We start from the raw sequence: 26,127 nt of genomic DNA, 5'->3' as shown, positions 1-26,127 counted from the left end.
GATTGTACCTGAAGTGTCGTCTCTGTGTAAATCATCTATTTATTCATGAGCACCAGCTTTATTTTTGGTGAGCCTGGTATCTTGGTCTTAATCAATTTTCTGATGAGCTTGTATATTTAAAAAATTAAAATATGTTTTATGAAACGTGACGTCTTCAGTGTTTGTCACACCCAGTGAAGATCTCAGCATCTTCATCTCCTCCTCCTCCTCCTCCTCCAACTCAGTCTTTGGTCTGTTAGACACAGACACTGTCTCTGAACCACACATCATAGCAGGTCTCACTACTGTCTTATCAACTTGATTTTTCAACTTTGCTGCTTCTTCTGTGACAGATCTCTGCTGACTCCAGCCAGTCCTTTCCTGCTAAAGAAAATATATGTTTGTGACCCCTGATATATTCAGTATCCTTATAACATTAGTGGCTTATTCTGTGGATCTTTCTTGTGTTTTCTTCCCCATATCTGACCACACTGTCTGTGTACCTGCACCTCAGGTTATACTTGACTGTATCCTTGGAAATTAGAAAAGTAGAATATGCAGTGGACTATACTGTAGGTACATGGTTTAAATAGATAGAAGTTTTGGGGGTGGGATGGCAGTGCACATTGCTGGGGTGAAATGAGGTCTGTGTCGCAATAAGAGCTGACAACTCAAAGTTCAAGTCTGTCTGTGTGTGTGTGTGTGTGTGTGTGTGGGAGGGAGGGTCAGTCTGAAGGGGGTGTGGTGTTTTCTTCCCTCCCTCCTCTTGGCCCCCAGATCAGATCATTCACTGTCTGGCCGTCAGTCAGAGTGAAACCGTCACAGAGACGAGATGAGTGGACGAGTGGGTGACCTGAGCCCCAAACAGGCTGAGATCTTAGCAGAGGTAAGAAACCGATGATCGGTACCCTGAGAGGGAGAGGGAGTGAGTAGCACTGATTAGTGAAACTGTTTGTTGTGTTGTTGACTAGTCTGGGAAAATCCTCAGTCCTTCAGGTCATGACCGATGATTTGCTCTGGGGGGGGGGGTGGGGGGGGGGGGGGTGGGGGGGGGGGGGGGGGGCCACTCAGCAGCAGTAGCTGTTTTCATGTGACTGATGTGTGACTCACTTTAACTCCAGGTTTCACTGTGGAAGTACTGTTCATACAAAAATACTACTTCACAGCTGTTGTTATCTGTAATTGTTCCTCTACTGAAAATGACATGACATGCTATTACGATCTTCGTCTCTCTCTCCATTCTTCTTAATATCTTAATATAACTAAGTTTACTCTGTTACAGCCTATATCTGTACCAGACCTGACCCTGGGATAAACCAGCTCTCAGTTTGTCATACCAGGACCACTAAAGATTAAAACATGTTTTGTTTAAATCACAAATGCAGCGTAAAAACGTGAACTAAATCACTAACACATAATTAACCCAAACCTACTGGACTCTAAAAAACTGGTTACTTTCTAAACACGTTAGAGTGAAACTGAAGTGATGTGTTCAGTGTCACTGTGAAAAACAACGCTCTTAACCAAAAACCTATGACAGAACTTATTGGATAAATGCTGAAAAAACAGGGTCTCATAAACACATCACGTCAGAAAAACTGACTCCAACAGTGTTTGTGTTCATGTCATACTGTATTCCACGCTACACTGTTAAGCCTTTATGGTCTCCCTCTAGTTTCGGGGGAAGATTCAGGACATTCTCCCTAACCTGCCTGCTCAGCATGACCACTACCTCCTGCGCTGGCTCAGAGGTGAGACCCACACACCTGCAGACCACCTGTGGTATCTATGGTCCTCATACTGTCCCATATGAACTTTTTGCTGATATTGTCCAAACACTTAATTTCTAGATTCTTATATTAACCAAAACCGATATAGGCCTGGTAATATTTATTTATTTATCTGTACAAACCACTGCATGAGTATGAGATTAGTTAAATGAGCTGCAATGCTGCCATCTAGTGACTTTCACTGTAATATACAGCCGTTTATGTCCAAAACTATTTTTAGGACACACATCAATTGGGAAAACCCAGGCATTGCGTCTTCGCGTTTTCATTATCGGAGGAAAAGCCGATAACGATTCTTACAGATATTACAGAATATGCTAATTTTGGGGCGATATTATCGGAATGAGACTAACAGAAACCTGCAAAGGTAAAAAACACAAACAAACAAACAAAAAAACAGTCTTCCACTGAAACACACCAAACAAAGGCCGTGTATTGGCTGTCCCTGTTCAAATCGGTTCACATGCCACACACACACACACACACACACACAAACACAAACACACAAACCTGTTTCTGTGTTTTTGACACTGCAGTCAGTTTCAGTGTGTGAGAAATTCTCCAGCTGAGTATTTGGTGTCGACACCTGTTACAGCTGCTTCCAACCTCTTTAACCTTTTACTATTCTTTGAGGTTTTGGCCTCTGTGTGTCTGTTTCTTTTTTATTTAATTTGGTAAATTTACATACATTTTAAGTTACATTTATTTAAAAATTAAATATTTGAATTTAATTTGAACTGAATCCACATCCACTTCAGAGTCAGTCGACATTGTCACCGTTTACAGAGTAATGCTAATGAAGCTGTTACAGCTCTGTACTGATACTGGTGACATGAACCAGGGTCTGATTAACAGGATTATTGAGGGTGTGTCTGTGTGAGGTAGGTATGCAGCAGGAACCGATGTTCTCCACTGACCTGGGAGGGAACGTGGCCGCGATAGACTTCAATGTCCTAATGAAGCAGACTTTAATGTTTGACTCTGGATTCACCAGGGAGGTCAAAGGTCGAACAACAGTTCTTGGAATTAAAAAAATAGAAAAATTATATTTATGTAATTACTTTTTAAAAGCAAATAAACATCTAAAATTTTAAAAGTATAGTTTTACTCACAGTATTCCAAAGTATGTTTATGTTTTATGGTGGATCACAATACAATTCCTTTTTAAAAGCAAATAAACATCTAAAAGGCTATTTTAAAAGTACAGCTTTACTCACAGTATTAGTTCGAAAGTCTGTTTATGTTTTTATTATTTAATTTTGCACTTTTTTTTCTCTCTTTTTTTCCAGCTCGGAGTTTCAATGTTCAAAAGTCTGAAGTTATGATCAGAAAGGTGAGGACGATGTTTATAAATCCTGAGCTTCACAAAATAGATGTACAAAAAAATTCTTTTTTTGTGACCTATAAACGTAGATGCAGTATTTGGATTCTCTATGTTAACTGTTTGTGTTACTTATTACTCCATTATCTTTTTGAACTAGACACTTGTTTTAATATTTAATAGGCCAGATTTATGTTTGTGTTTAAGAAGATTCATTTAAATATCTTTTATGCTGGATTATCATCTCACTCTGCTTGAAGACTGCTGCCATTGAACGTGTTCTTATCAAACAGAAGTGCCTGTTTCACTGGTTAATTCTGTACATCGTTACATTTCTGTGTTTATTTCATGTGTCACTCCTTTGCTCTCCAGCACGTGGAGTTCAGGAGGCAGATGAAAGTCGACACCATCGTCTCTGACTGGAAGCCTCCAGAGGTGATATGTCTGTTGCTAACTATGTATACACACAATGTCAATCAGTGTTAATAGTATTAGTAATGAAGTATAGAATACCTTTAAATAAGTTATCTTTTGGTATCTTCCTTTGTCTCTTCCAAAATATTGTAGTTTTTTTTAAATATCAAAAATAAAAATATAATACTTCACAATATTGTATCTGTTTTTAAATTCAACTTTAGTAATGGACCAGTTTTATTTAAAATATGAAACCTGGATTTTTGCTTTAATTTTTACTTTTGCTGTCATTTAGTGACATCTAGTGGACAACGTTAATTATTGTACATGTTAGCTATCCCAATTTTTTAAAATATATTTTAAACCCTGACAATTAAACCAGTCATGTGGCAAAGACTCTTTTAAGTGTCTACTTGACAACCTTCAGGTTTTTGTAGTAATCTAGACTGACTGGGGCCCTCTAGTGTCCACTCTTGTCCTGCGTCTTTAACCAAAGTTATAGCTGTAATTGTCCACAGTTCTGATCGTAATTTCACTTTTTGTCCTCGTCAGGTGATTGAGAAGTACATGGCTGGAGGACTGTGTGGTTATGACAGAGAGGGCAGCCCAGTCTGGTACGATGTGATTGGTCCTCTGGATCCTAAAGGTCTGCTGCTGTCGGCCACCAAACAGGACTTTCTGAAAACTAAGATCCGACACGCTGAGATGCTGCAACGAGAGTGTTGTTGGCAGTCGGAGAAGGTCAGTGTTTCCTCACATCTCTGACCATCAGTTCCCATCACTGTAACACTTACCCTTCACCTTTGACCTTTCTGACCTTCTGTCTGACGTAGCTGGGAAAAAGCATTGAAGCCATCACTCTGATCTATGACTGTGAAGGACTGGGACTCAAACACATCTGGAAACCTGCAATAGAGACGTACGGAGAGGTTAGTTCACCAACCCATCATCATCATCATCATCATCATCATCATCATCATCATCATCATCATCATCATCATCACTCTTTTCTTCTCCTGCAGATTCTCACCATGTTTGAGGACAACTATCCCGAGGCGCTGAAGAGAGTGTTTCTAATCAAAGGTATTTCAGCTCCTGTGGTTTGAGGTCGTTGTCAGACATTTCTCCATCCCTCACCTTCTTCTGCTTCTTCATTGTTCACTGCAGCTCCCAAAATGTTTCCCATGGCCTACAGCCTGATCAAACACTTCCTCTGTGAGGAAACACGACGCAAGATCATCGTCTTAGGAGGTAAGAAAACCTCTCCTTTTTTTAAACATTCAACAACAGCAAGGCACTCAGTGGTTGTTAGTTCGACTCCTGTTCTGTCTATATGGTGTTTCCATGTTCTTACTGGGTGTAAGTTCAAATACTCCAGCTTCCACACAGAGCCCAAAAATACGCAGGATTAGTTCAATGGTTCACACTATACTGACCATAGGTGTGAATGTGGGTGTGAATGGTTGTTTGTCTCTACATGTGGTCCTGTGATGGACTGGTGAGCTGTCCCAGTGGACCCAGCCTTCACCTCATGACTGCTGGGATTGGTACCATCTCCACCCTGCGACCCTGAAGTTGAATGTCAGACCAGCGTTGTGGAGAATCATCTGTTTTAGAGCAGTGACAGTCCACAGCTGCTGTCATGATGACCCTAACCCTAACCCCTGCCGGTTGACCTTAACCTGGTCAACAACCTAATCCTAATCCTAGTCCTAATCTTTAATCATCTACTTGCAGGTAACTGGCAAGATGTTCTTTTGAAGCACATTGATCCTGAGCAGCTTCCTGTGGCGTACGGAGGAAATCTGACCGACCCTGACGGTGACCCTCGCTGCAGAACAATGGTGAGGTCACAGGAGAGCGGGAGTTGAACAGTTAGTTCAGTATGGACTCTGTGGGATAACTGCTTTGGTCTCCGTGTTGCAGATCAGGTACGGGGGCACAGTACCCAAGTCCTACTACGTCCAGGAGTCGGTGAAAGTTCAGTATGACAACAGCGTGACCATCAGCCGTGGCTCCATCTACCAGTTGGAGTGCGACGTTGCCGCGCCCAAGAGTCAACTGAGGTATCAACCACCCGGCAACGTCGTCTTACATTAACGACACGTTGGAGAGAGGCTGTGATTGACTTAGCTAAACCTGAGTGACAGTTTAGCTACCATTCAAACCCACAGTTAGCATCAGTTACAAAGTTACTACAGTTCAGTCGTTGGCTTAATTTAATCAGTGAACTTTCAGTGAACAGTCTTGTCATATTGTTGTTACATCTGGTCACTCTATTAAAAACAGAGTTTTTTCTACTGGTTAAATAAAGTTATGAATGAAAAAAGAAAAAAAAGAAGAAAAAAAGCCACCCATTAAAATACTGAATCTAATAAACAGTTCATTATTTTTCATTTTCATTTTTAAAAGTAATTTCATTACATTCTACATCTATACTCAAATATTTAGAATATAGCATTGTTTCCCAAAGACTGGGTCGCGACCCTCAGGTGGGTCGCAAGAGGGTTTTTTTTTGGGTCGTCTCGCATCATGTTTTCCAGGAGTTTATGAATAATGTCTGTCAACTTGGGTCGCGAAGGTTTGTGACAGAAAAAAAAGTTTGGGAAACACTGGAATATGGAGAGTGGTTCATTCAGTTTGGACAAAGATGCCTGCTGTCCAAAAATAAGAATAATTAAAATAACCAAAAATGTTTCTTCGCATATAATGAAGTGTCCCACACACGTCTGTGACTGAGGAGGAGCTACAACAGACGCACTGTACAATTACAGACTCTGATCTGGACACAGTTTTCACACACACTAAGGCTGAAGCTCTTCTTTTTCTTCTCTTGTGCAGGTGTCAGTTTGCCAGTGACGGAGCGGACATTGGGTTCGGTGTCTACAGACGGACCAAAGAGGGGGGTCAAAAGGTGGCCGACATGCTGCAGGTGCTGCCCAGTGAACGTTACAACGCACACCTGGTCCCCGAGGACAGCTGGCTCAGCCTCCCTGAGGCTGGAGTGTGTGAGTGTTCGACACACACTGCCACACTGTGACAGGATGTAGAATTACACCCACATTTATATCTACAGAAGTAATAAAACAAGTAGTCAAATAGTTCAGAGACAGATGTTAGAATTTTAGAGTCAAGACTCGTCTCTCACAGCCCTGCTGCTCTGCTCATTTTTATTTACAATAATAATTTATTATAATCATCACAAACATGTTTTTCCTTTTATCAATATTTAATGTATAGTTCATTATTTTAACCATGTTGAATGGAAACAAGTCTTTTTTTATTATCTATATTTTTTTCATCAGTCAAAATGATCTCAAACATGAAGAAGTTTAGACTTAAATGCAGGATATGTGAACAAATTGTTCTGTTATTTTCAGAGAGTTTTACAATTTATCTTTGAACTTTCATAACTCCACGTTAGCGATACCACACAATGAGTAATGAGAGAGAGAACAACTGCCATTTGTCTTCCTGTTACAGAAATATGCAGAAACATCTTCTTTTTCTCATATTTAGGAGCGTTGTATAATCTGGATTAATCGCTATGAAATACGAACATGCTAAATCCCGATTAATCTTGAATTAAATAGAGTTAACCTGTGGTTAAAAAGATTAAAAATGTAATCGTTTGAAAGCCTTAGATCGAAAAAAATTCAAAAGGTTGTTTTTTTAGTAACCACCGCCCTCTGGCGGACATTTGTGTGTATGATCAAATTTTTCAAATAAATAACGACGGACTGGGAGAAGTGTAAAACAGTTTGAAACTGCAGCAGTCTGTCCTGAAGATGAATGGAGTTTCCTACGATGACGAGGACATTGAAGGACACATTCCATAGAGCGTTATGAAGTTAAATGATCTGAACAGCTGTTTAAAAGAGACCCTTCAACCGGTCAACAGTTAGATGAAAGTATTGTTTTAGGATTGTGACCGAGGAGAGCTGAACTCTCTCTCTCTCTCTTTCTCTCTCTCTGTGCAGACGTGCTGTGCTTCGACAACAGCTACAGCATCCTTCAGTCCAAAAAAGTCAGCTACAAAGTGGAGGTTCTTCCTCCTCCACTGGACGGACAGACGCCAAGTCCAACCAGCCGAGGGACTGTCCGGCTGCAGTGACCTTGACCTCGACCACACGGGCACAGACGTCTGGTCATCTACCCCCGACCCTAGGTTGAACATTAACTCTGTGGTTACATCCTGGTCAGACTGTCCTTTTCCTGGCTGAGACAGAGGACAGAGGACATCTTCACATCCCTGGACTGAAGTGACTCACTCTGACTCCTTCTGTTGTCAGTCGATGTGACTCGTCTACGTCTGTAGTACCAATGCTGTTTAAATACTATCTCAGGTCCTGGACTGAATATATTAACCCAGGTTAAAATATACTTATATATACTTATATTACTGCATGTAATGTGACTACAGTACGAGTACCACCGTGTACTCAGTCGTGTACGTTATTAAATTGAACTATAATTTAGAAATGGATGTTAGAGTCAGGTTCAAAACCAGACTGTAGCAGCAGAGAACATGGATCAACAGCCAAGGTCATGTGAACACACCATGATCACTGTGTCACATGGTCACTCACCTTGTCTGTGACCTACAGGGTTTCCTGTCCCGCCCTCGTGCTCTGCTGAAGACAAACCCTTGATGATCATTATTTCTAGAATGTATGGAAGCTCCTCCACTGGACTAATGCTGTCTGTAATAAAGGCTGTTACCGTGGAATCATCCATGCAAACAAGGCTTTTGTTTCCANATGTCAGGGACAGGTTTGATCCACACACAGTTTCATCAACTGTGTTTCTAATCAACTGATGAGAATCACCTTCAGTAAAAACACTGACTCACCACCACATACTGTCTGTTGTCTCCCTGCAGCACCAGAGTGTTTTTATATGTCATTATTAGTTATATTTACTATTACGCAATTGTATTTGATGCTGATATTTAGGCAATAACCCTGTTGTTGTTGTTGTTGTTGTTGTTGTTGTTGTGGTGGTGGTGGTGGTTCTGCTGTTTAAGATGCTGAGTGTGTCTTCATGCAGCACGCCTGAGTGGGATCTGTGCCAGGAGGATGCAGGGATGGTGCAGGATGAGGATGGAGAAGAGGAGGCACTGCAGGGAGGGGTGGGTGGTGTACAGTTGCCATGTGCCTTTACATAACAGCAGCAGCTGAAGGCAGGAGAGAGAGAGAGAGAGAGAGAGGGAGAGAGAGAGAATCAACGTCCGTCCACTGTGTGCTGCCGCATTGCCCAAAGGCTTTCAGGGCAGCAGTTGCTGCTGCAGTGAGTCATCACAGCATCAGACTCTGTGTGTCTGATATTTTGCATCAGTTCGAGAACATTCGGGTGTTGACACTGCTTGTTTCCGGACCTGTCTGTGAGTCTGTTGTGGAATAAAAGCCTGGTCCTGATGAGACACGTCACACGTTTTTTTTTGGAACCCTTTCAGTTTCAAACCCAAACCCTCCGGTCCAGTTGTCTCCATGAAGCCCAACGTCTGGGTTTAATGACGCGACACTGTTTATGGGGCTCCAGTTTAGTGAGGTTTGGGAGAGAGTGATGGAGGGAAAAGGGGGTGTGGATGTTTGTTTATTATCTCCACCTATCGCTGCCCTGTGTGTGTGTGTGTCAGGTTGATGGAGTGGGTGGAGCCGCTCGGACATGAGTAAATGACGTCAGCTCCCAGGTCGCCGAGCAGAGAAACAAACATGGCGACAGAATGGAACGGTCAGCAGGGTTACATTCTCACTGTCGTCATCTGCCTGTGGAGCGCCGTCGGCGGGCGGACAGAGACGGTGGCGACAGCCACACAAGGGCCCGACGGCAGGTGCGGCGGCAGCGGCGGGACACAGGTGCTCGGCGTGCGGCTGGAGAGAAGCGACAAGCCCGCCGGCACCAATGACGACGGTGTCATCCAGGTGACCGAGGAGAGCTCTGTGCTGCTCCGGTTTTACGGGGTACAGCTGCACTCGGGAGCCTGGACACAGGTCCGTTTCGCGGAGCTCACAGAAGGAGGAGGCGGAGGAGAAGGAGGCGGAGGAGGTCTGGACTTCCCGGAGGATGCGGAGGAGAGAACAAGAAGCAGCAGCGGGTCGATAGACCCCGCGGACAGGACTTGTGCGGATTTCACCAAAGACATCACAGTGGGGACCTTCATGAACGTCAGTAGCCGCGGCACGTCGGGGCTGCTGTCGGTTTACGTCAAACCGCTGCGGAAGACCGAACCGCGCAAGCTGTATGTGGTGTGCACGCTGAGCACGGAAGAGGGCAGGTGGACGCAGCTGGGGGACAGCGACGCGACTCTGTTGGTGGTGGAGGAGAAGAAGCCTCTGATGCCCATGTGGCTGCAGGGCATCCTCATCTCCTGCCTGCTGGTGCTCTCCGGGATGTTCAGCGGCTTAAACCTGGGGCTGATGGCGCTGGATCCCATGGAGCTGCGCATCGTCCAGAGCTGTGGCACGGACAAGGAGAAGAAATACGCACGGAAGATAGAACCCATCCGCAGCAAAGGCAACTACCTGCTGTGCTCGCTCCTTCTGGGCAACGTCCTGGTGAACACAACCCTGACCATCCTCCTGGACGACTTGATAGGATCGGGTCTGGGGGCGGTGGTGGCCTCGACTATTGGGATTGTCATCTTTGGTGAAATCGTTCCGCAGGCGCTGTGTTCCCGCCACGGCCTGGCTGTCGGTGCGAACACCATTGTGTTGACCAAGTTCTTCATGTTGCTGACTTTGCCGCTGTCCTATCCCATCAGTAGGTTGCTGGATGTCCTGCTGGGTCAGGAGATCGGTACCGTGTACAACAGAGAGAAGCTGGTGGAGATGCTGAAAGTGACAGAGCCCTACAACGACCTGGACAAAGAGGAGCTCAACATGATCCAGGGGGCGCTGGAGCTCAGGACTAAAACAGTGGAGGACGTGATGACACCCCTGGCCAACTGCTTCATGATCCAGGCGGACGCTGTGCTGGACTTCAACACCATGACAGAGATCATGGAGAGCGGATACACACGCATACCGGTGTATGATGACGAGAGGTCCAACATCGTGGACATCCTCTACGTGAAGGACCTGGCGTTTGTGGATCCCGACGACTGCACCACTCTGAAGACCATCACCAAGTTCTACAACCATCCAGTGCATTTTGTGTTTCACGACACTAAACTGGACGCCATGTTGGAGGAGTTCAAGAAAGGTGTGTCAGCTCATTTGTTTAACTTAGACCTCGGTGTTTTAGGTGCAGTTAGTTTTTGTTTTATTCACACAGACATCCCCGACTTTTACATGTCATTATCTTAATTCACACGAACGCTCCATCTATCTGCTCCAGACCCTGCCCCCCCCGTCAAATTTTAGGACCTATTGTGGCCTGCGAGTCAAAAGGTTTACCCACGCCTGCCCTAGCCCCTTACCCTTAGACTATTCCAATTATTTACCTAATCTTAATCCTTAACCTCGGATTCTAATCCCAACTCCAAACTAAATCTCAAGCTTCAAAATATACTCTCTCTCAGTCCCCGCAAGTGTAGCTATACCAGCCACAAACACACACAGGTTTATACACTCATACTGATTGGACCCACTGATACAGTCTCAGTCCACGTTTGGTCATTGAGTCACCAGTGGGTGTGTGGATTCGTATGTTAGTCTGGTGCTGCTACAACAACAGTGCTGTGGAGCTCTGGTTCTGTTCCACGTAGAACCTGTTTGGTTTCATACTTGACATAATAAGTTATTCAAATCAATTTGTATCATTTTGTGGAGATAATGGAATTCCTCCACTCAGAATCAGACTAAAGACCATCGGACGTCCAGTCTTCCATGTCTTTGTGGCTCTGCAGAACTAAACACCAGGTCCAGAGGGGAGGTTTAGTTCTAAGATGGACTGTGTTCTCTCTCCCTCTGCACCAAACAGATGTCACTGCAGCGTCCTTTTTGTTGTATTGATTTGTCTAAATGTATCATCCTTTTCCAGACTAATGATTGACGCGGGGCTGTATTAGTCCTGCTAATGGTTCTGAAGAACTAAACAAAACACATACACAAACACACACACACGCAGTCTGTGTCCATAAGCATGATTAATCAGGGAAGCATGCCCCTGCTGGTCAGGTCTGAGAAGCCAAAAACACAAACGATCTGCTGGTTTTTGTGTTGTTTACTGACTTTTCCTCTAAATGGGATTAAAATACATTAAATCCCGAGTGTTGATTTAATGTATTTCCTGATGTAAAAATGAAGTGCGAAATAGATTTGATCTGACGCTACATTTGCTGTTGTGTCTTTAGAACAGCTCATTATTTCTCAGTGACTCTAATGGAGGACTGCAGTGTCTTACTTACAGTCTGTGGCCTTACCAAGCATACCACCTCCTCCTCTGGACTGATCGTTAGTCGGTTTGTTAGCTAGTTAGTTAGCTAGCTAGTTAGGTCCAGTAGACGTTCACTGATCACTGATGTGTCAACACACAGCCTGTCATTGTCACACTGCCTCTGAGATATAATTAATAATAAATCAAAGCCAAGACATACAGTATATTTTTATTATTTATCAGCAGCTCTAGTTTCAAAGGTGCCTCTTTGTTGAGCAGGATGTTTGACTGTCAGTGTTGGACGCTTACTATAATTAGATCCTTTAATATTCTTTGAACAGTGTAAAAGCTGTGGCCAAAAATAGTACAGGATTCAAACAAACAATGTGACTTTTTTTCAGCAGTGTTGTCTGAGCTGCATTGACGACCTTTGAATGTAATGTTTCTTGCTTCTGCATGCTAATTGGATGAACACTTTTAAGAGGCTGAGACACTTCAGTGACAGCTATTTTAAACCGGATGTCTGGATCTTAGTTCATGGATGACGCTCCGCTCTGTGCAGGATTAGGGTTTATGATCATTTCACCTTACATTGATGTAAATCTCAAATCTCTCTCTCATGCAGTGGTTCTCAATTGTTTTCTGTTTACGTGTAGTGTTGCTGCCACCTAGTGACTGGAGGCTTGTTATCATTCATGCATTACAGCAGTGGTACACTTATGTCCAGCCATATTTCATTGGAGGCCCCTCATGCCCCACTGGCACCTCACCGTGCCCCCCCCCAGGGGTGCCTGCCCCACTATTTGAGAAGTACTGCTCTAATGCACTCTCTCTCTATCTCTCTCTCCCTCTCTCTCTTCTCTTCTACCAGGTAAGTCCCACCTGGCCATTGTCCAGAAAGTAAACAACGAGGGAGAGGGCGACCCCTTCTACGAGGTTCTGGGATTGGTCACCCTGGAGGATGTCATTGAAGAGATCATTAAGTCAGAGATCCTGGATGAATCCGACCTGTACAGTGAGTTCCTGTCCTGAAGAGTAAAATGATATTTTCCGTATTATATTGCTCTTCAGTAACACACCCTGCTAACAATCATTCACTCTTTTGGGGTGACAAGGTCAAATCAGTAATCGGGTCTTTTTAATCGCTGACCCCAAACATTTGCAAAAAAATTAAAATGGAATATTCTTTAAAAAATAAATAAATAATTATGATGGACTGTGAAGTACTTTTAGGATACTACAACTTTTGAGTACTATATTAAAATAATGGCAGGCTGTTGCCTACAGTGAATGTTTTTTGTTCAGTGCTGTTATTTTTCATGCATCTCTTCCTTTTCCTTCCACTTGCAGCTGATAACAGACACAGGAAGAAGGTGGATCCCAACAAAAACAAACGGGACTTTTCTGCCTTCAAGCAGGACGGCGACAGCAAGGTGAAGATTTCTCCTCAGCTCATGTTGGCCGCCCATCGTTTCCTGGCCACAGGTGAGTCCAGAGAAGCAGCTTATCTCACAGTGAGACAGGACGGATCTTTTTAAAGCATCGTTTACAGACTGTCCCCCGTCTGTGTCTGTCTCCTTATTTTTAGTACACCTGTGGACATTTGTGAAAGTTACTTATAAACAAGATTGATTTTCTTCATTTTTTTTCCAAATTGAATGTCATTGAAATTAATAAGATCACTAAACAACAGTGAATGTTTCTTCTTTCATAATAGTGAATGTCATCGTTGTGACGATTTCATTTATGAAAACGTTTGTTTCCTCTCAGAGGTGACCCTGTTCAGCCCGTTCCAGATCACAGACAAAGTTCTCCTGAGGATTCTGAGACACCCAGATGTTATCGAGGAACTCAAGTTCAATGAAAATGACAAGCGCTCACCACAGCACTTTATCTACCAGAGGGGCAAACCTGTCGACTACTTCATACTCATTCTGCAGGTACTCAATCTGCAAATACACACACACACCGTGTACTTTGATCATGAATTTAAATATGAATTACACTGTGGGAAATAGTTTTTGCTTCACTGAAGCATCTGGAGCTGAAAATACCATCTCAAAAACCAGCCTGCATTCTTTGAGACTACACTGAACGCAGGGCAGTAGGTCTACGGCTAACAAGTAGTTATAACTCAACATTCAAAACTTCAAGACACCATAAAAATATAATACTAACCACTAACTCTACCAGGCTAAATTTTGAGTTAAACATAGGTTTGCAGATGTTGATTTATCTGCCTTCATCATGATTAATTGTGATTAATTAAAACTGGCATGTGATTGATCAAGTAAAAGAATGGCTTTTCAATATATAAAAACTGACTATATATATGCATATATATACAGTATATAGACATACATATATATACATTTATGTAGAAATATATGGTATGTGTTTATACACACACATGCACTACATGACCACTGAGGGCTGGTCAGTAAAAGGTCAGAGCAAAGTCAGTCTGGATCCAACAGGTTTGAACTGGTGACAAACACGCTTCAATCCCAGGTTACTGAGGGCTTCAGTCTGCAGGGAGTATTAGTCTACAGGCAGCCACGGACACACAAACTGTGAAAGAAGCTGACGCCCCGGAGTTAGTAGTTGTTATTTGAAAGAAGAATAAGGGAATCCACTAGGTTCAGTAACAGTTTGTCAATCTGACAGTGTTCAGTCACCGCCAATCCAAGGATTCTTTTGATTCATTAACACATACAGTAGATGGATAAATAACTCTAACAGCTCAGGTCGTCAGTCAGACAATGGCGCCGCTGACGCCTCCACTCACTCTCAACCTTCACCAATAGATCCTCTTACGTAAGACACAGAGCAGTCAAGGTGATCAGAGGGGGATTGAGGGGTTAAGGAGTTTGGAAAAGAAGGAAAGCAGATGAGCAGAGGTGGTTGGTGCTGTCAGATGGCAGCACACACACCAACATATGGGAGCAGAGATTACAGGTCAGGCTGTAGAGGGAGAAATCTGACCAACATGCCTTTGCACCAGGAATAGAAGACAAGCAGGCCGACTAGAAGAGCTCTAGGCAGAGTACTATATGCAACGGATGTGTATACATGTGTATGTGTATATGTACATATATATACTCTATGTACATATACATATATATACGCATATATGCATATGTACATACACACATATATGTATATACATATGTACATATACATACTGTATACTGTACATATACATACATATATACGCATATATGCATATGTACATACACACATATATGTATATACATATGTACATATACATACTGTATACTGTACATATACATACATATATACGCATATATGCATATGTACATACACACATATATGTATATACATATGTACATATACATACTGTATACTGTACATATACATACATATATACGCATATATGCATATGTACATATACACATATATGTATATCCATATGTACAGTATACATAATGTATACTGTACATATGCATATATGCGTATATATGTACATATACATTTTTAATATACATACATATATGTATTTGCTTTACTACTTAAGTATAACATAACAAAACACACCAGAACTGTTGTTGACCCCAGTCCCGTTTCCATGATGATGTCACTTTGACCCAAGTCTTCGATGACTCAAACTACACAAGGCAATCAGAGACCAGGCCGCGGTGACGTAGCTGAAACCTGACAAGATCACAAATGCAGGTCAACTAGAAATATATTGAATTTTAAGGTTCCTCCTGAAATTTCACCCAAAGGCCAAATATCCCCAACTTTTCATAGTAGTGGGTTAGATACATCCATTATCTTCATGACTTATTACCAGGATTTACTACAGTTTGACAAATTTGGTTACTCTGTGTTCACCTGTTTTTTTTACCTTCCTCACTTTGAAAGTGTTAATATAAATACGCTAATACAGGTACAGCACAGACCCAAGATCTAATAATCTAATAATCTAATAATAGTTATTTCTAATGACTCAGTTTTGCTATGCACCAAAAGTGTTCATGAACCGTCTCTGTCTTGTGCTGCACGCTCCTGCAGCTGCTGGTGACGTAAGTTCAAGAACTGGGAAAAGATTAAAGCTACTTTAATTCAAACTGTATTTATTTTGAAAATGTGAACGAGTTACATGGAGGTTTTGTTGTCGACACCTGAGGTGTGGCTGGAGTAACTGCAGACACTCAGCAACCTGAGCACCACTGCTCCTGTTCCACCATAGGACTACCTCCATATGCACGTGAACGTGGTTTTGGTGTGTGTGTGAGGGAGAGAGAGAGAGGGTGACCGGGGGGTGGGGGGAGTGGTAGTGGCGGGCGGAGGTGAAGAGACACTGGATCCTGCACTTGGAATGTAATATTCATGGGATGTCAAAGTGCTACTGGAGATGACTTCTAGGTTTTGCACAACAAAGCTTTTCAACAACTCACACCCAAGTCACCTCTCTCTCTCTCTCTCTCCCTCTCTCTCTCCCCCTCATTTCCTCTCTCTCCTTCCTTTCAGGGTCGAGTGGAGGTGGAAGCCGGGAATGAGAACATGAAGTTTGAAACGGGTGCTTTCTCTTACTACGGAGTCATGGCTCTAAGTAGCCCAGCACTGGGTAAAACGCTGCTCGCATACATTCAAATAAAACCACACGAGCAGGGAATTACACACACACAACCACCACGACACGCTGTGTGACTGCTGTAGCTTTTTACACAAATCTCATTTGACGGCACCATGACTGGGACATTTCACTGACCGGGGTTTATTCGAACTGACAAAAACACCAGGGTGTGTGTTTTTGCATAGGCTTCCATACAGTTACACAGTTGTGACACTAAGAGCTGAACTGACGCTGAGGTGACCCGGTCAGTCGACTCGGTCCATACAGGGGAACACTGAGTGAAGTCGTAGAGTACGGCATTCACAAATCATCACTCCTACGTTGAGTCGTTCTTTTCCCATCGTATCAGACCGCAAAGAAACTTTATTGACGTTATTTGTTATAATGCAAATGAACTGGGATCACTGGTCACAGGCAGAGATCATCATTTGACTTTTTTGACAGCAAAAGAGTTGATAACAAGGAAGTTATTTATTCTAAATTCTGTTTGTACCCTGAAACAAACTCGTTGGCTACACTAAGGCCCTAAATAGATTAGGGTTAGGTGTTTTTTTTCCCCCATGTACCATGCTGAGAAAATCTGCTGTGAAAAAATAGTCAATTTTTTTGGCATCCACATTTATTTTTGGATCAAAAAATGTACTGAACTGAGAGGTCAGTACCAATATACGTAAATATATGTATATATATTTACATATATTGTTGGCTATACAGTGTGCATGTGTTCATCAAAATAATGTCATTTCACAATTTATTTTTTCCCTATATTTGCATTAAATTCGACAGGCCTTTTATATATTTTTTTTATTTCCGACTCCTTCGTGCCTTCACCATCGCTCTGCACCAATAAACCATGGACATAAAAACACACTCATGGAAGTGAAACCAACAGACAGACAGACGCTCCGTCTGATCATCTGATCACCTGTGATCTTTGCCAGTCAAAGGGAACCGGGGACTTGTTCATCCAAGGAACCATCTCTTTTAAACCCAGCCTGTCGACCAGCTCAATGATGGGTACGAGCACCTCTGAAATCAGCCTCTCTGACTCCTTATAGATGGCCTCCAGCTTTTGCTGATTGGCTTCTTCTGTCTCTGGGTGCTCACTGTGTCCAAGTCCCCAGTCGGAGTTAAAGCTTTTTGACAACTTGTTCTTGGCTGTCTTCAGGGCGTCCAGTTTTTGGCCCAGCGCCACAGTCTCCTGTCGCGGAGTCGCATTTTCTTTTGCCTGCTGATTGTGACAAGTGTTGGTTTTCTTCTCCAGCGACTCTGGAGTTAGGGTCTCCCCGTGTTTGTTTTTCCTCTCCAGGCCAGTGGACAGCCTGTCCTTCAGGGCCTGCAGGGCACTGCTGACATCTTTCATTTTTTCCTGTTTGGAGTTTGAAGTCTGGGCTTTGGCTGCTTTCAGGGCCTCCAACTCCTGACAGAGCGCCTCTGTCAAGGCGCCGGCCTGTTTGACGGCGTCCAGCTCCTGCTGGTGCGCCACCTTGTGCTTCTTTAACTGACTCGTCAGCTCCAGTCTCCAGCTGTGTTCCTTTTGTAGCTGTTTGGACAGGGACTCATTCATGTTGGTCTCCATGGTCAGCATGGACGAAAGCCGTTTGTTCATGGCCTTCAGGTTGTAAGTCACCCCGCCCTCGTTGTTCAGTCTCTTGGAGAGCTTGTGTTTTGCTGTTTTCAGGGCCTTGACCTCCTGGTTGAGAGCCACAATCTTTTCTTGATAAGAACCTTTCTCTGTTTGTAAAGACTCGTTCAGCTCCAATCTCAACATTTGCTCCCTCTGCAAATGCACGGTGCGGGAGTCCCTGTTCTTCTGTATCTCCCTCTCCAGGCTGGTGGAGAGCTCGTCGTGTTGAGCTCTGAGCTCAGTGCTCAGCTCCGTCTCCGTCTGTAGTTTGGCTGTGAGCTCCAGGTTTGCAGCTTTCAGGGCCTCGATCTCGTGATGCAGAGCCTCTGTGGCGGCGCTGCTCTGATTGAGAGCCTTCAGATTCTGCTCGTACGACGCCTTATTCTTCTCCAGCTGATTCGTCAGCTCCAGTCTCCAGCTGTGCTCCATCTCCAGCCGTTTGGTGAGAGACTCGTTCTCTTTTCTCAGGAAATCGTTCTTTTTGATTTCTGCGGTCACGTTGGTGGACAGCTGTTTATTTTGAGCCTCCAGGTTTTTAGCGACGTTCTCCTCGACTTTGAGTCTGTTTGACATTTTGTGAAGGGCAAGTTTCTGGGTGCCCAGCTCGTGATTGTGATCCTCGAGCGTCTGCTGGTGACCATCGATGGCTTTTTGAAGACCCTGAATTAAATCCAGTCGTAGGATGCGTTCCTTTTCTAATTGAGTTTTCAGCATTTTTAGAAGATCGTTGTTGTTTTTTTCCAATTCCACCTCGGCCCGCCCCTTCCGCAGCTCATTGCTCAGCCATTCGTGGTTGGACTGAGGTGGGATTTTCTTTGTCGCCATCTCCAGGCTGGTGGGTGGCCTTGAATTTAGAGTCTGAATGTTACTGCTGAGCTCTGTCTTTGTCTGGAGTCTGGTAGGAAACACAGAGTTTTCTGCTTTCACTATCTCCAGCTCCTGAGAGGCAGCGTTGGTGAGGCTGCTGGTCTGTTTTAAACCCTCCACCTCCTGTCGATGGGCCAACTCATGCCTTGCTAACTGATCCATCAGCTCCAGTCTCAGGGTACGCTCTATCTGTAGCTTAGTACTAAGACACTCCTCCTGTTTGGTCATTGACTTGTTCTTCATGGTCTCAGCCTGGAGTTTGCTGCTGAGGTCATTATTTAGTGCCTTCAGCTCCTGCAACTCCTGTAGGAACAGAAATTCCATGCTCGGGGCTTCTGTAGGATGTCTCGCTGGAATCTTCCTTTCAGCCACGGGATTATATTTGTCCTCTTCACTAAAGTTGGACTTGTGCTCGACGGCTTTCAGGACCTCCAGTTCTTGTCGAAGAATGTCAAGTTTCTGCTGATGAGTGCTGTTTACTTCCTGAAAGCGTTCGCTCATCTCCAGCTTGGAGCTTCGCTCCCCCTGGAGTTTAGCCGTGAGAAACTCGTTCTTTTTGGTCACTTTGACCAGCTTGGTAGACACCATCTCACATTGTGCGTCCAAGGCGAAAATGAGCTTCTCCAAACTGTTCACCTTTTCCTGCAGATTCACATTTGTTTTTTTTAAAGCCTCAAAATTTTCCTGAAGCGTGTCAGTTACGTTTCTTTGACTCCTCTTCATGTAATTAGACAAATCCCTCTCGTTTTTGTGCTTGTGATTAGTCATGCCGTGCACAATCTTGAGTTTGTGGTTAGCCATGTCTTTGCCTTTGGTGTTTCACGCCAGTTGGCATTTGTATCAATAGTATTGTTTGACCTAACGACGGTGGGATTTTGAATTATTAACGTCAGTTGACACACAGCGTTCTCTCTTTCTTAGCTGTTCTTTCATCCTCACCTTCCCATATCACTTTGATTGGTTTGTAGTGGTGTCGCGTGGCAGTTGCTTGTTATTTTGGATTCTTCCTTTTTGTAGATTTTTCTTCCTTCCTTTATTTTATTTTTTGTTTCCACTCGACGGTCACACCACCACCAACTACTGCCGATCTTTGATCCACTGAATCCTAATTGCACCAGTTGTTATGAAGCTACTCTGACAGCTATGATGGTGAAAATTGACCTTGACATTATTGCTACACTGCTTGATTGGTCATAGTGAGTAACTAATTTCCGTGATCTTACACCTTCTCCAATAATATACAGTATATACACTAAATTGTTTACAATCACAGGAGTATCCAGGTGCCTTCCTTTGATCCGTTGTCTACAGATCAAAGGTTTGCTTAACCTGCTTGATGTGAATTTGTTCAAGTAGATCTTTTGTGACTTTTATGTGTATTATAAATATATATATGTACATGTATGTATATACTGTATATGTGTGTGTGTGAACGTGTAAATGAACGTCTGTGTTCAGCGTCAGTTTCTTTTGACATCATGTTTTGTGAACCAGTGAGGGCAGAGGGAGATGGGGGGGGGGGTGGAGTTGAGACTGGAGTTTGGAGTAGCAGAAATGAACACATGCTGTTGGTAGAGACATTAGACAGAGACACTGTCTCTAAACCACACATCACAGCAGGTCTCACTACTGTCTTCTAAACCTTTGCTGCTGCTCTTCTGTCGCAGATCCCTCCTGACATTTGTCTCCATCAGTTCCACTCTACCTCCACCCTTTTTTTCACCTCTTTCGTAGACTGACCATCACTCTGGATGGTTGACCCTTGGTATTTAAACTCACCCACCTTTACTACCTCTACTTTACTCTTCCACTTTTCTTACGCTCCTTTAAATGCCTTATTTAAATGTTCTTTTTTTTTACATTTCACAAAGTGTTGATTTGTCATGTGCCAGCTTCTGAGATTTTCCAGTCACATGTATGTTACACGTACTGCACAGCAAACATAAGGCTGTTCATTAGGATGTGAAGCCAGACCAAAATTCACCACAACACTGAGATACGATAACAACTGCCAAACGCGGTCGTCACCCTTCAAAGCAATAAATATCTGAAATTTCAGAGAGAGATGAATGACTTATTCAGTTGGCAGTGTTTCACTTGAACATTAAATATAGAAATTATGTTTAATTGAATTAATAATCCTATCAAAAATAATCTGGGCTTTTATGTACATAAACTAATGCTGTATGTTTCACTTTATTTATTGTCTATCCAGAGCTAAAAAAAATTATAAAAAATATTAAATAATAAGCTTAATACTAAGTTATATATTACAGTGTAGTACTCTCCTCTACCACAGTTTAGAGCAGGGGTGTCAAACTCATTTCCACCAGGGGGCCCCATCAACACAGTTCCCCTGAAGGGCTGGTTGTAACTGTAGCTGTAACTACTACATATAAATAAATTGATTATTAATTATTCAAGTTACAAATATTGTACACTGCTCTGTGTAATAATACAAAAAATTTCAAGTTAAGAAACTTAGCAGCATGGACTTTATTATAAGGCAATTCAACACTATTTTAGATCCTGTGGGCCACACAAAATGACTTGGCGGGCCACATTTGGCCCACAGGCCTTGAGTTTGACACATATGGTTTAGAAGAATCAGGAGTTGAAAGAAAGATGAAACCTCAACCCAATTTGTTTTCATAGTGCTGTATTTAAAAAAAAGGAGAGTTGACCGATGTCTCTTTGCCCCACTCCTCCACTTCCTGTCTCTCTCAGCCGTCACCCCGCCACTCTCCCCGTCAGTGGCATCCCCCCCTCCAAGGCGACTTTCTCTTAAGAGGTTTTCTCTGTTCTCTCGCTTCCCAGGTAAATAGCTGCATCGGTTTTCTCCTTTATCTCCATCTTCCCCTTTTTCATCACATTCAGATGAAATGATCCAGCAAGTATGAGTGCATGACGACGTTAGCATTAGCGGCAGATTACCATACTAGCACTGCAGTTTACAATGGTGTCCTTTAACTCATTCACATACCAACATTAATGTTTTGAAGTGAGCAACGCTAATGCTAACGCTAATAACGCAAATTTCTCAGCTCCACCATCTGGCAGAGACTGAAGTCTTCAGACCTGACTTAAACCGAACTTTCTTTATTGTAACAAGTTAACACATAGAAAAAGAAATTTAAAGATTTGTATTTATTGGTAAAATAAATGGTATATGTAAAGTCATTTAAAAAATCCATCTGGGGGGTTTTGCTTCTTCTTTAATTAGTTCTTTTTAAACACAACGTGGCCCTGAAGTTATCATCATCTCAAAATTGTCAAAAGCAAAAGTAGTATTCTATTTTCATACCGTAAATATTATATGCAGTTTGAAAATAAATAATTTTATACCCCTTTTTTTTAAGAGAGGTTTTTGCACCTTGTGTTCTTATGAATGATTAAAACCCAAATAACAATTAGATGTCGTGTTTACAAAAATACACAACAAAAGGAACTTTAGAAGTTTCTATGAGGTAATGAACTAGCCTATAATTAAATTCTGCAGCTGGAAATTCTTACTGTATGTAGCTAGCTACTGTAGCTAACTAGCTGAATAGCTGAGTAGGATGATAGGATTGCATATAGATAGACAGATAGACAGTTTTTGACATTTTTTTTGCTTGTTTCCCTTTAAATCTGATGCAACACACTGAGTGGAATTAGAGCAGTGTTTCCCAAAGTGGAGGGTGGCTTCCCAGGGGTCATGAGGTCATGGGGCGCCACCCCATAATCTTTAATTATGCTACAGTAGGGACTTTGCATTGATTTGTAAGTTTATTTTGCTGTTTTTAATGAGATTAGCAATTTTAAGATTTTAACATTTTACTTTAGAAGCATTTAAAGCACGAGCTGTGAAAACAATATCTGTAAAACGTGGCTCTGCAGAATAGCTTTGAGAACCACTGGAATAGAGGGAGTGTTTTCTGCCCCAACAACATCACTAACACCAGCCTCATAGAGTAGTTTTTGCTACAAAACTGCTCAGTGTATGCACTTCACGTCTCCTCACCTCACTGATCACCATCACATCAGTGTTAAAACAAACCTGTGTTTTTGTCGACCCCAGTGGGCTGCTTCCATGTCCCCCTGTTTTCTGACAGCGCTGTCTTGTTTGATTTGTTTGTTGTGGATCATCACTTCCTGTCATGTGACTTCACCCATGATTATTACTGTGACCTTGAGAGTTCAAAACACTGCAACTCAAGCAAATGGATGTAAATGCAGAAATGACCAGCATTTTCATGAGAACATGGTAGGTTGTCTATGTCACTGTTTCCCAACCTTTATTGCCCCACACGAACATGATGTCATAACAGTAGACAGGCAGACAGACGGACAGGCCGGCAGACAGATTTTATTGATCCTTATTTATTGATCCCATGCTGGGAAATTACAGTGTAGCAGCAGCATTACACACAGAGACAATGAAAAACAAAGAAAGTAAAAAAAAAAAAAAGCACAACATAGACACACAGTATTAAAGCAATAATAAAATACAATAAGATGTGTATATGTAATACTGTAATAATGATAATCTACTGGTTTTAATTTACTACAATCAATTTACTGTGTGAGACCTGGGCCTGTTTAGTTGAACACAACCCTGATATACAAAGGAATTAAGAAAGACATGAAAATCTTCAGTAATTTCATGTTTTAAATTTAGCTTCAATAGCCATCTGCTGCCATCTAGTGTAAGTGTATTTAATTGTTCTGCCTTTCATTTCCACAAGGTGAGTTATTTGCACTAATTAATTAACACAACTTTACACCAATTCAGTGAAATTGGATCATTGATCTCTCTCGGCACACACAGTGGTTGGGAATCAGTGATCTATGTGTGATCTATCTATGTGTGTTTTGTGTTGTGTTTGGTTGCACATTCTGTTTTCTGAATTTCTTCATGTCAGTGTGTATTTCTGTCACGGCCGCCGATCAGGTACTCACTGATACTGTATGTCTCTGATGTTCACTGTGTTGCTCACTTCCCTCTCCTTCATCCCCAGAGTTTCGGTCTCCATTGCACGGCGCCAACCTTAACCGCTCTGCTTCACTTAGCTGCACTGAGCGTGCTCCAGAAAGCGGATCAGTGAGTGGGAGCAACACCCAGATCCCAGGCACCCCCTTTCAGTACATACCAGACTTCTGTGTCCGAGCACTGTCTGACCTGCAGTATGTAAAGGTAGGACACTCTTTAACCGAAGATAATAGTGCAAATGTTTGGTCTGTCATTTGTCCACCTTGAGGCACTGTTTCTTTGTTTTGTTTACCATGAGAGTTCTTCCCTGAATAGATACGTTTGCAAGAAAACATCATGAACTCCTAAAATGGACTTGGATTCAAACCACATATTATACATATTTATAGTATATATTTATATTATATAATATTTCATATATATAATTTTATATTTATTATTTATATATATTTATATATTTGCGTCATGTTTAATTGTCGGTGTGTCTTCACATGCAGATCACTCGAGCTCAGTACCAGAACGGTCTCCTGGCGTCCAGGCTGGACAGCACGCCGCAGTCCCCGGAGGGCAGTCACTCTCAGCTGGACAAGCTGACAGCGTTGCCTCCTGTCACACCACCAGGAACACGCAACCCACTCCCTTTGGCCACGCCCCCTGTAAAGAGGCTGCCCAACAACGCTCAGCCAACGACGCTGGGGGGCCGCGCCGCCCTGACCTCCTACGCCCGCAGGCCGAGCCAGCCCTTGGTCCTGGTCACTTCCCCTGCCAACAACCACACTTCTCTGTCCCAAATCAACCCCCACCAGGGTCTGCCCTCCAAGCCCCAGCAGTCACCGCCCTCTGCTGGCCCAGAGAACGGATCGGAGGAGACCACCACTCTGCTCAGTGAGCAGCAGAACTGTTTCAGTCCACATAGGCCCAGCCACACCATCAGCCACGCACACACCGAGAGCACCATCTAACTAGGGGTCCCGCGGGGGAAACAAACACTACCCGCCCACGTACAAAACATGGCCGGCACAACTTCTTCTTCTTCCTCTTCCTGTTGTTTGCTTGTCAGAGAGAAGCTGAGGATCTGCACACTCAGAAAGTCTCCTCCATCACCTCGTGCATGCACCGACCCTCACTCACAGACACAAAAGAACAGATGGCAAAAGATGGGCACAGAAGAACACTAGTGAGGAAAGAACTACTAAGGTGTGTGTGTGTGTGTGTATGTTTTCAAACATCAGTTCATACAGATTACAAAAAGAAAAGTAACACGTTCAAAAACCTTCTGAAGTTCTAAGTGAAAACAGTCTTTCAGTATTCGTTTAGCTTCAGTCGTACCATGTGACCTGGTTCACAGAGCAGCCAACGAGTTTCAAGTTATAATTGATTTTAACTGTAAATCTGCTCACTGGTTCATCAGAAACCATAGTATTTTTTTACAACACAAAATCATTTCAAATACATTTTCATTTGGGGACATAGCCAGAGGGGGGCGCTGCTGTCAGTGGCATATGCCAACAAAAGAATCAAACAGTTGTTCTTTTCATCGTGTCTTGGTACTATATCTGAACAACCAGGATGAAGTGAGACATTTGAGTGTTGTTCTGGTTGTTGTCAGTAAGACACTGATGTGTTTAGATCCTAAAAGTGTTTAATGGTCAAAGTTAAATTTACCTTATTCATTTTGGGTTTATCCAAATATGATAAATCGTCTGTACTTCTGCTTTTTTAGTCCTGAAACACTTTGTCATTCAGGTTTTGCTATCTACTTAGTGACAGCTGGAGGACGGGGGGGGGCAGAGAGGTGGGGGGCAACTAATAAACATATTTCTGCCGAGGGGTTTTGAATTAGATTATTTATTAAAAATAATTTTCAGTTAATAACAATAATAGAACAATCATCAACCAAATGGCTCTGTTTTTGTGCTGACCTTTGACCTATTTATCCCTGATCCGAATCTTCTTGTCATTTGTATGAACTGAACCTGCGGACGCATTAACAGAGGTTTGATTTTCTCACCTGCTGGACTCACATTTTTGCTTCATCCCTCAGCCTCACACGGGTTACTGTCCAGGGACACGTGTGTCCGACTGTGACTTCAGGTTTTTTTTTTTTTTTTTCCCAAAGAGTGAAACTTCCACAAAGCTGTGACATTAACTGTCATGTTTATTTATTTATTTATTTTTATTGGAAGTGGAATTCAGATGATTGGAGCCAGAGTGGCTGCTGTGTGACTTCATTGT

General features: G+C 42.8%; 3 protein-coding genes across 4 annotated transcripts; 2 read left to right on the top strand and 1 right to left on the bottom strand.

Annotated features, from left to right (window-relative positions):
• The first annotated feature begins 734 nt into the window (after positions 1-734).
• Positions 735-8,236, top strand: LOC103389943 (SEC14-like protein 2). Its single transcript, XM_008325586.3, has 12 exons — positions 735-865; positions 1,655-1,730; positions 3,059-3,102; positions 3,463-3,525; positions 4,057-4,245; positions 4,338-4,433; positions 4,527-4,587; positions 4,672-4,755; positions 5,242-5,348; positions 5,431-5,570; positions 6,346-6,512; positions 7,485-8,236. Exons 1-12 carry the CDS (start codon positions 812-814, stop codon positions 7,616-7,618), a joined length of 1,215 nt encoding a protein of 404 aa, XP_008323808.1. The 5' UTR covers positions 735-811; the 3' UTR covers positions 7,619-8,236.
• Positions 8,237-8,270: 34 nt separating this feature from the next.
• Positions 8,271-25,660, top strand: LOC103389942 (metal transporter CNNM4). Of its 2 annotated transcripts, XM_008325584.3 has the most exons (8): positions 8,271-10,707; positions 12,695-12,838; positions 13,174-13,308; positions 13,594-13,763; positions 16,321-16,417; positions 21,648-21,737; positions 23,921-24,096; positions 24,390-25,660. In XM_008325584.3, exons 1-8 carry the CDS (start codon positions 9,180-9,182, stop codon positions 24,852-24,854), a joined length of 2,805 nt encoding a protein of 934 aa, XP_008323806.1. In that variant the 5' UTR covers positions 8,271-9,179; the 3' UTR covers positions 24,855-25,660. The 2 variants fall into 2 exon arrangements, with proteins under 2 accessions (XP_008323806.1, XP_008323807.1); XM_008325585.3 differs by lacking the exon at positions 21,648-21,737.
• On the bottom strand, positions 16,529-20,396 carry LOC107989498 (centrosomal protein of 83 kDa-like). The gene has a single exon (XM_017038538.2). It carries the CDS (start codon positions 19,719-19,721, stop codon positions 17,340-17,342), a length of 2,382 nt encoding a protein of 793 aa, XP_016894027.1. The 5' UTR covers positions 19,722-20,396; the 3' UTR covers positions 16,529-17,339.
• Positions 25,661-26,127: the final 467 nt, after the last annotated feature.

The sequence above is a fragment of the Cynoglossus semilaevis genome, chromosome 14 (assembly GCF_000523025.1).
Source record: "Cynoglossus semilaevis isolate Cse_v1.0 chromosome 14, Cse_v1.0, whole genome shotgun sequence".
Lineage (NCBI taxonomy): Eukaryota > Metazoa > Chordata > Actinopteri > Pleuronectiformes > Cynoglossidae > Cynoglossus > Cynoglossus semilaevis.
Note: the sequence above shows the minus strand (reverse complement) of the source record. Positions and strands in the feature narration are given on the sequence as shown.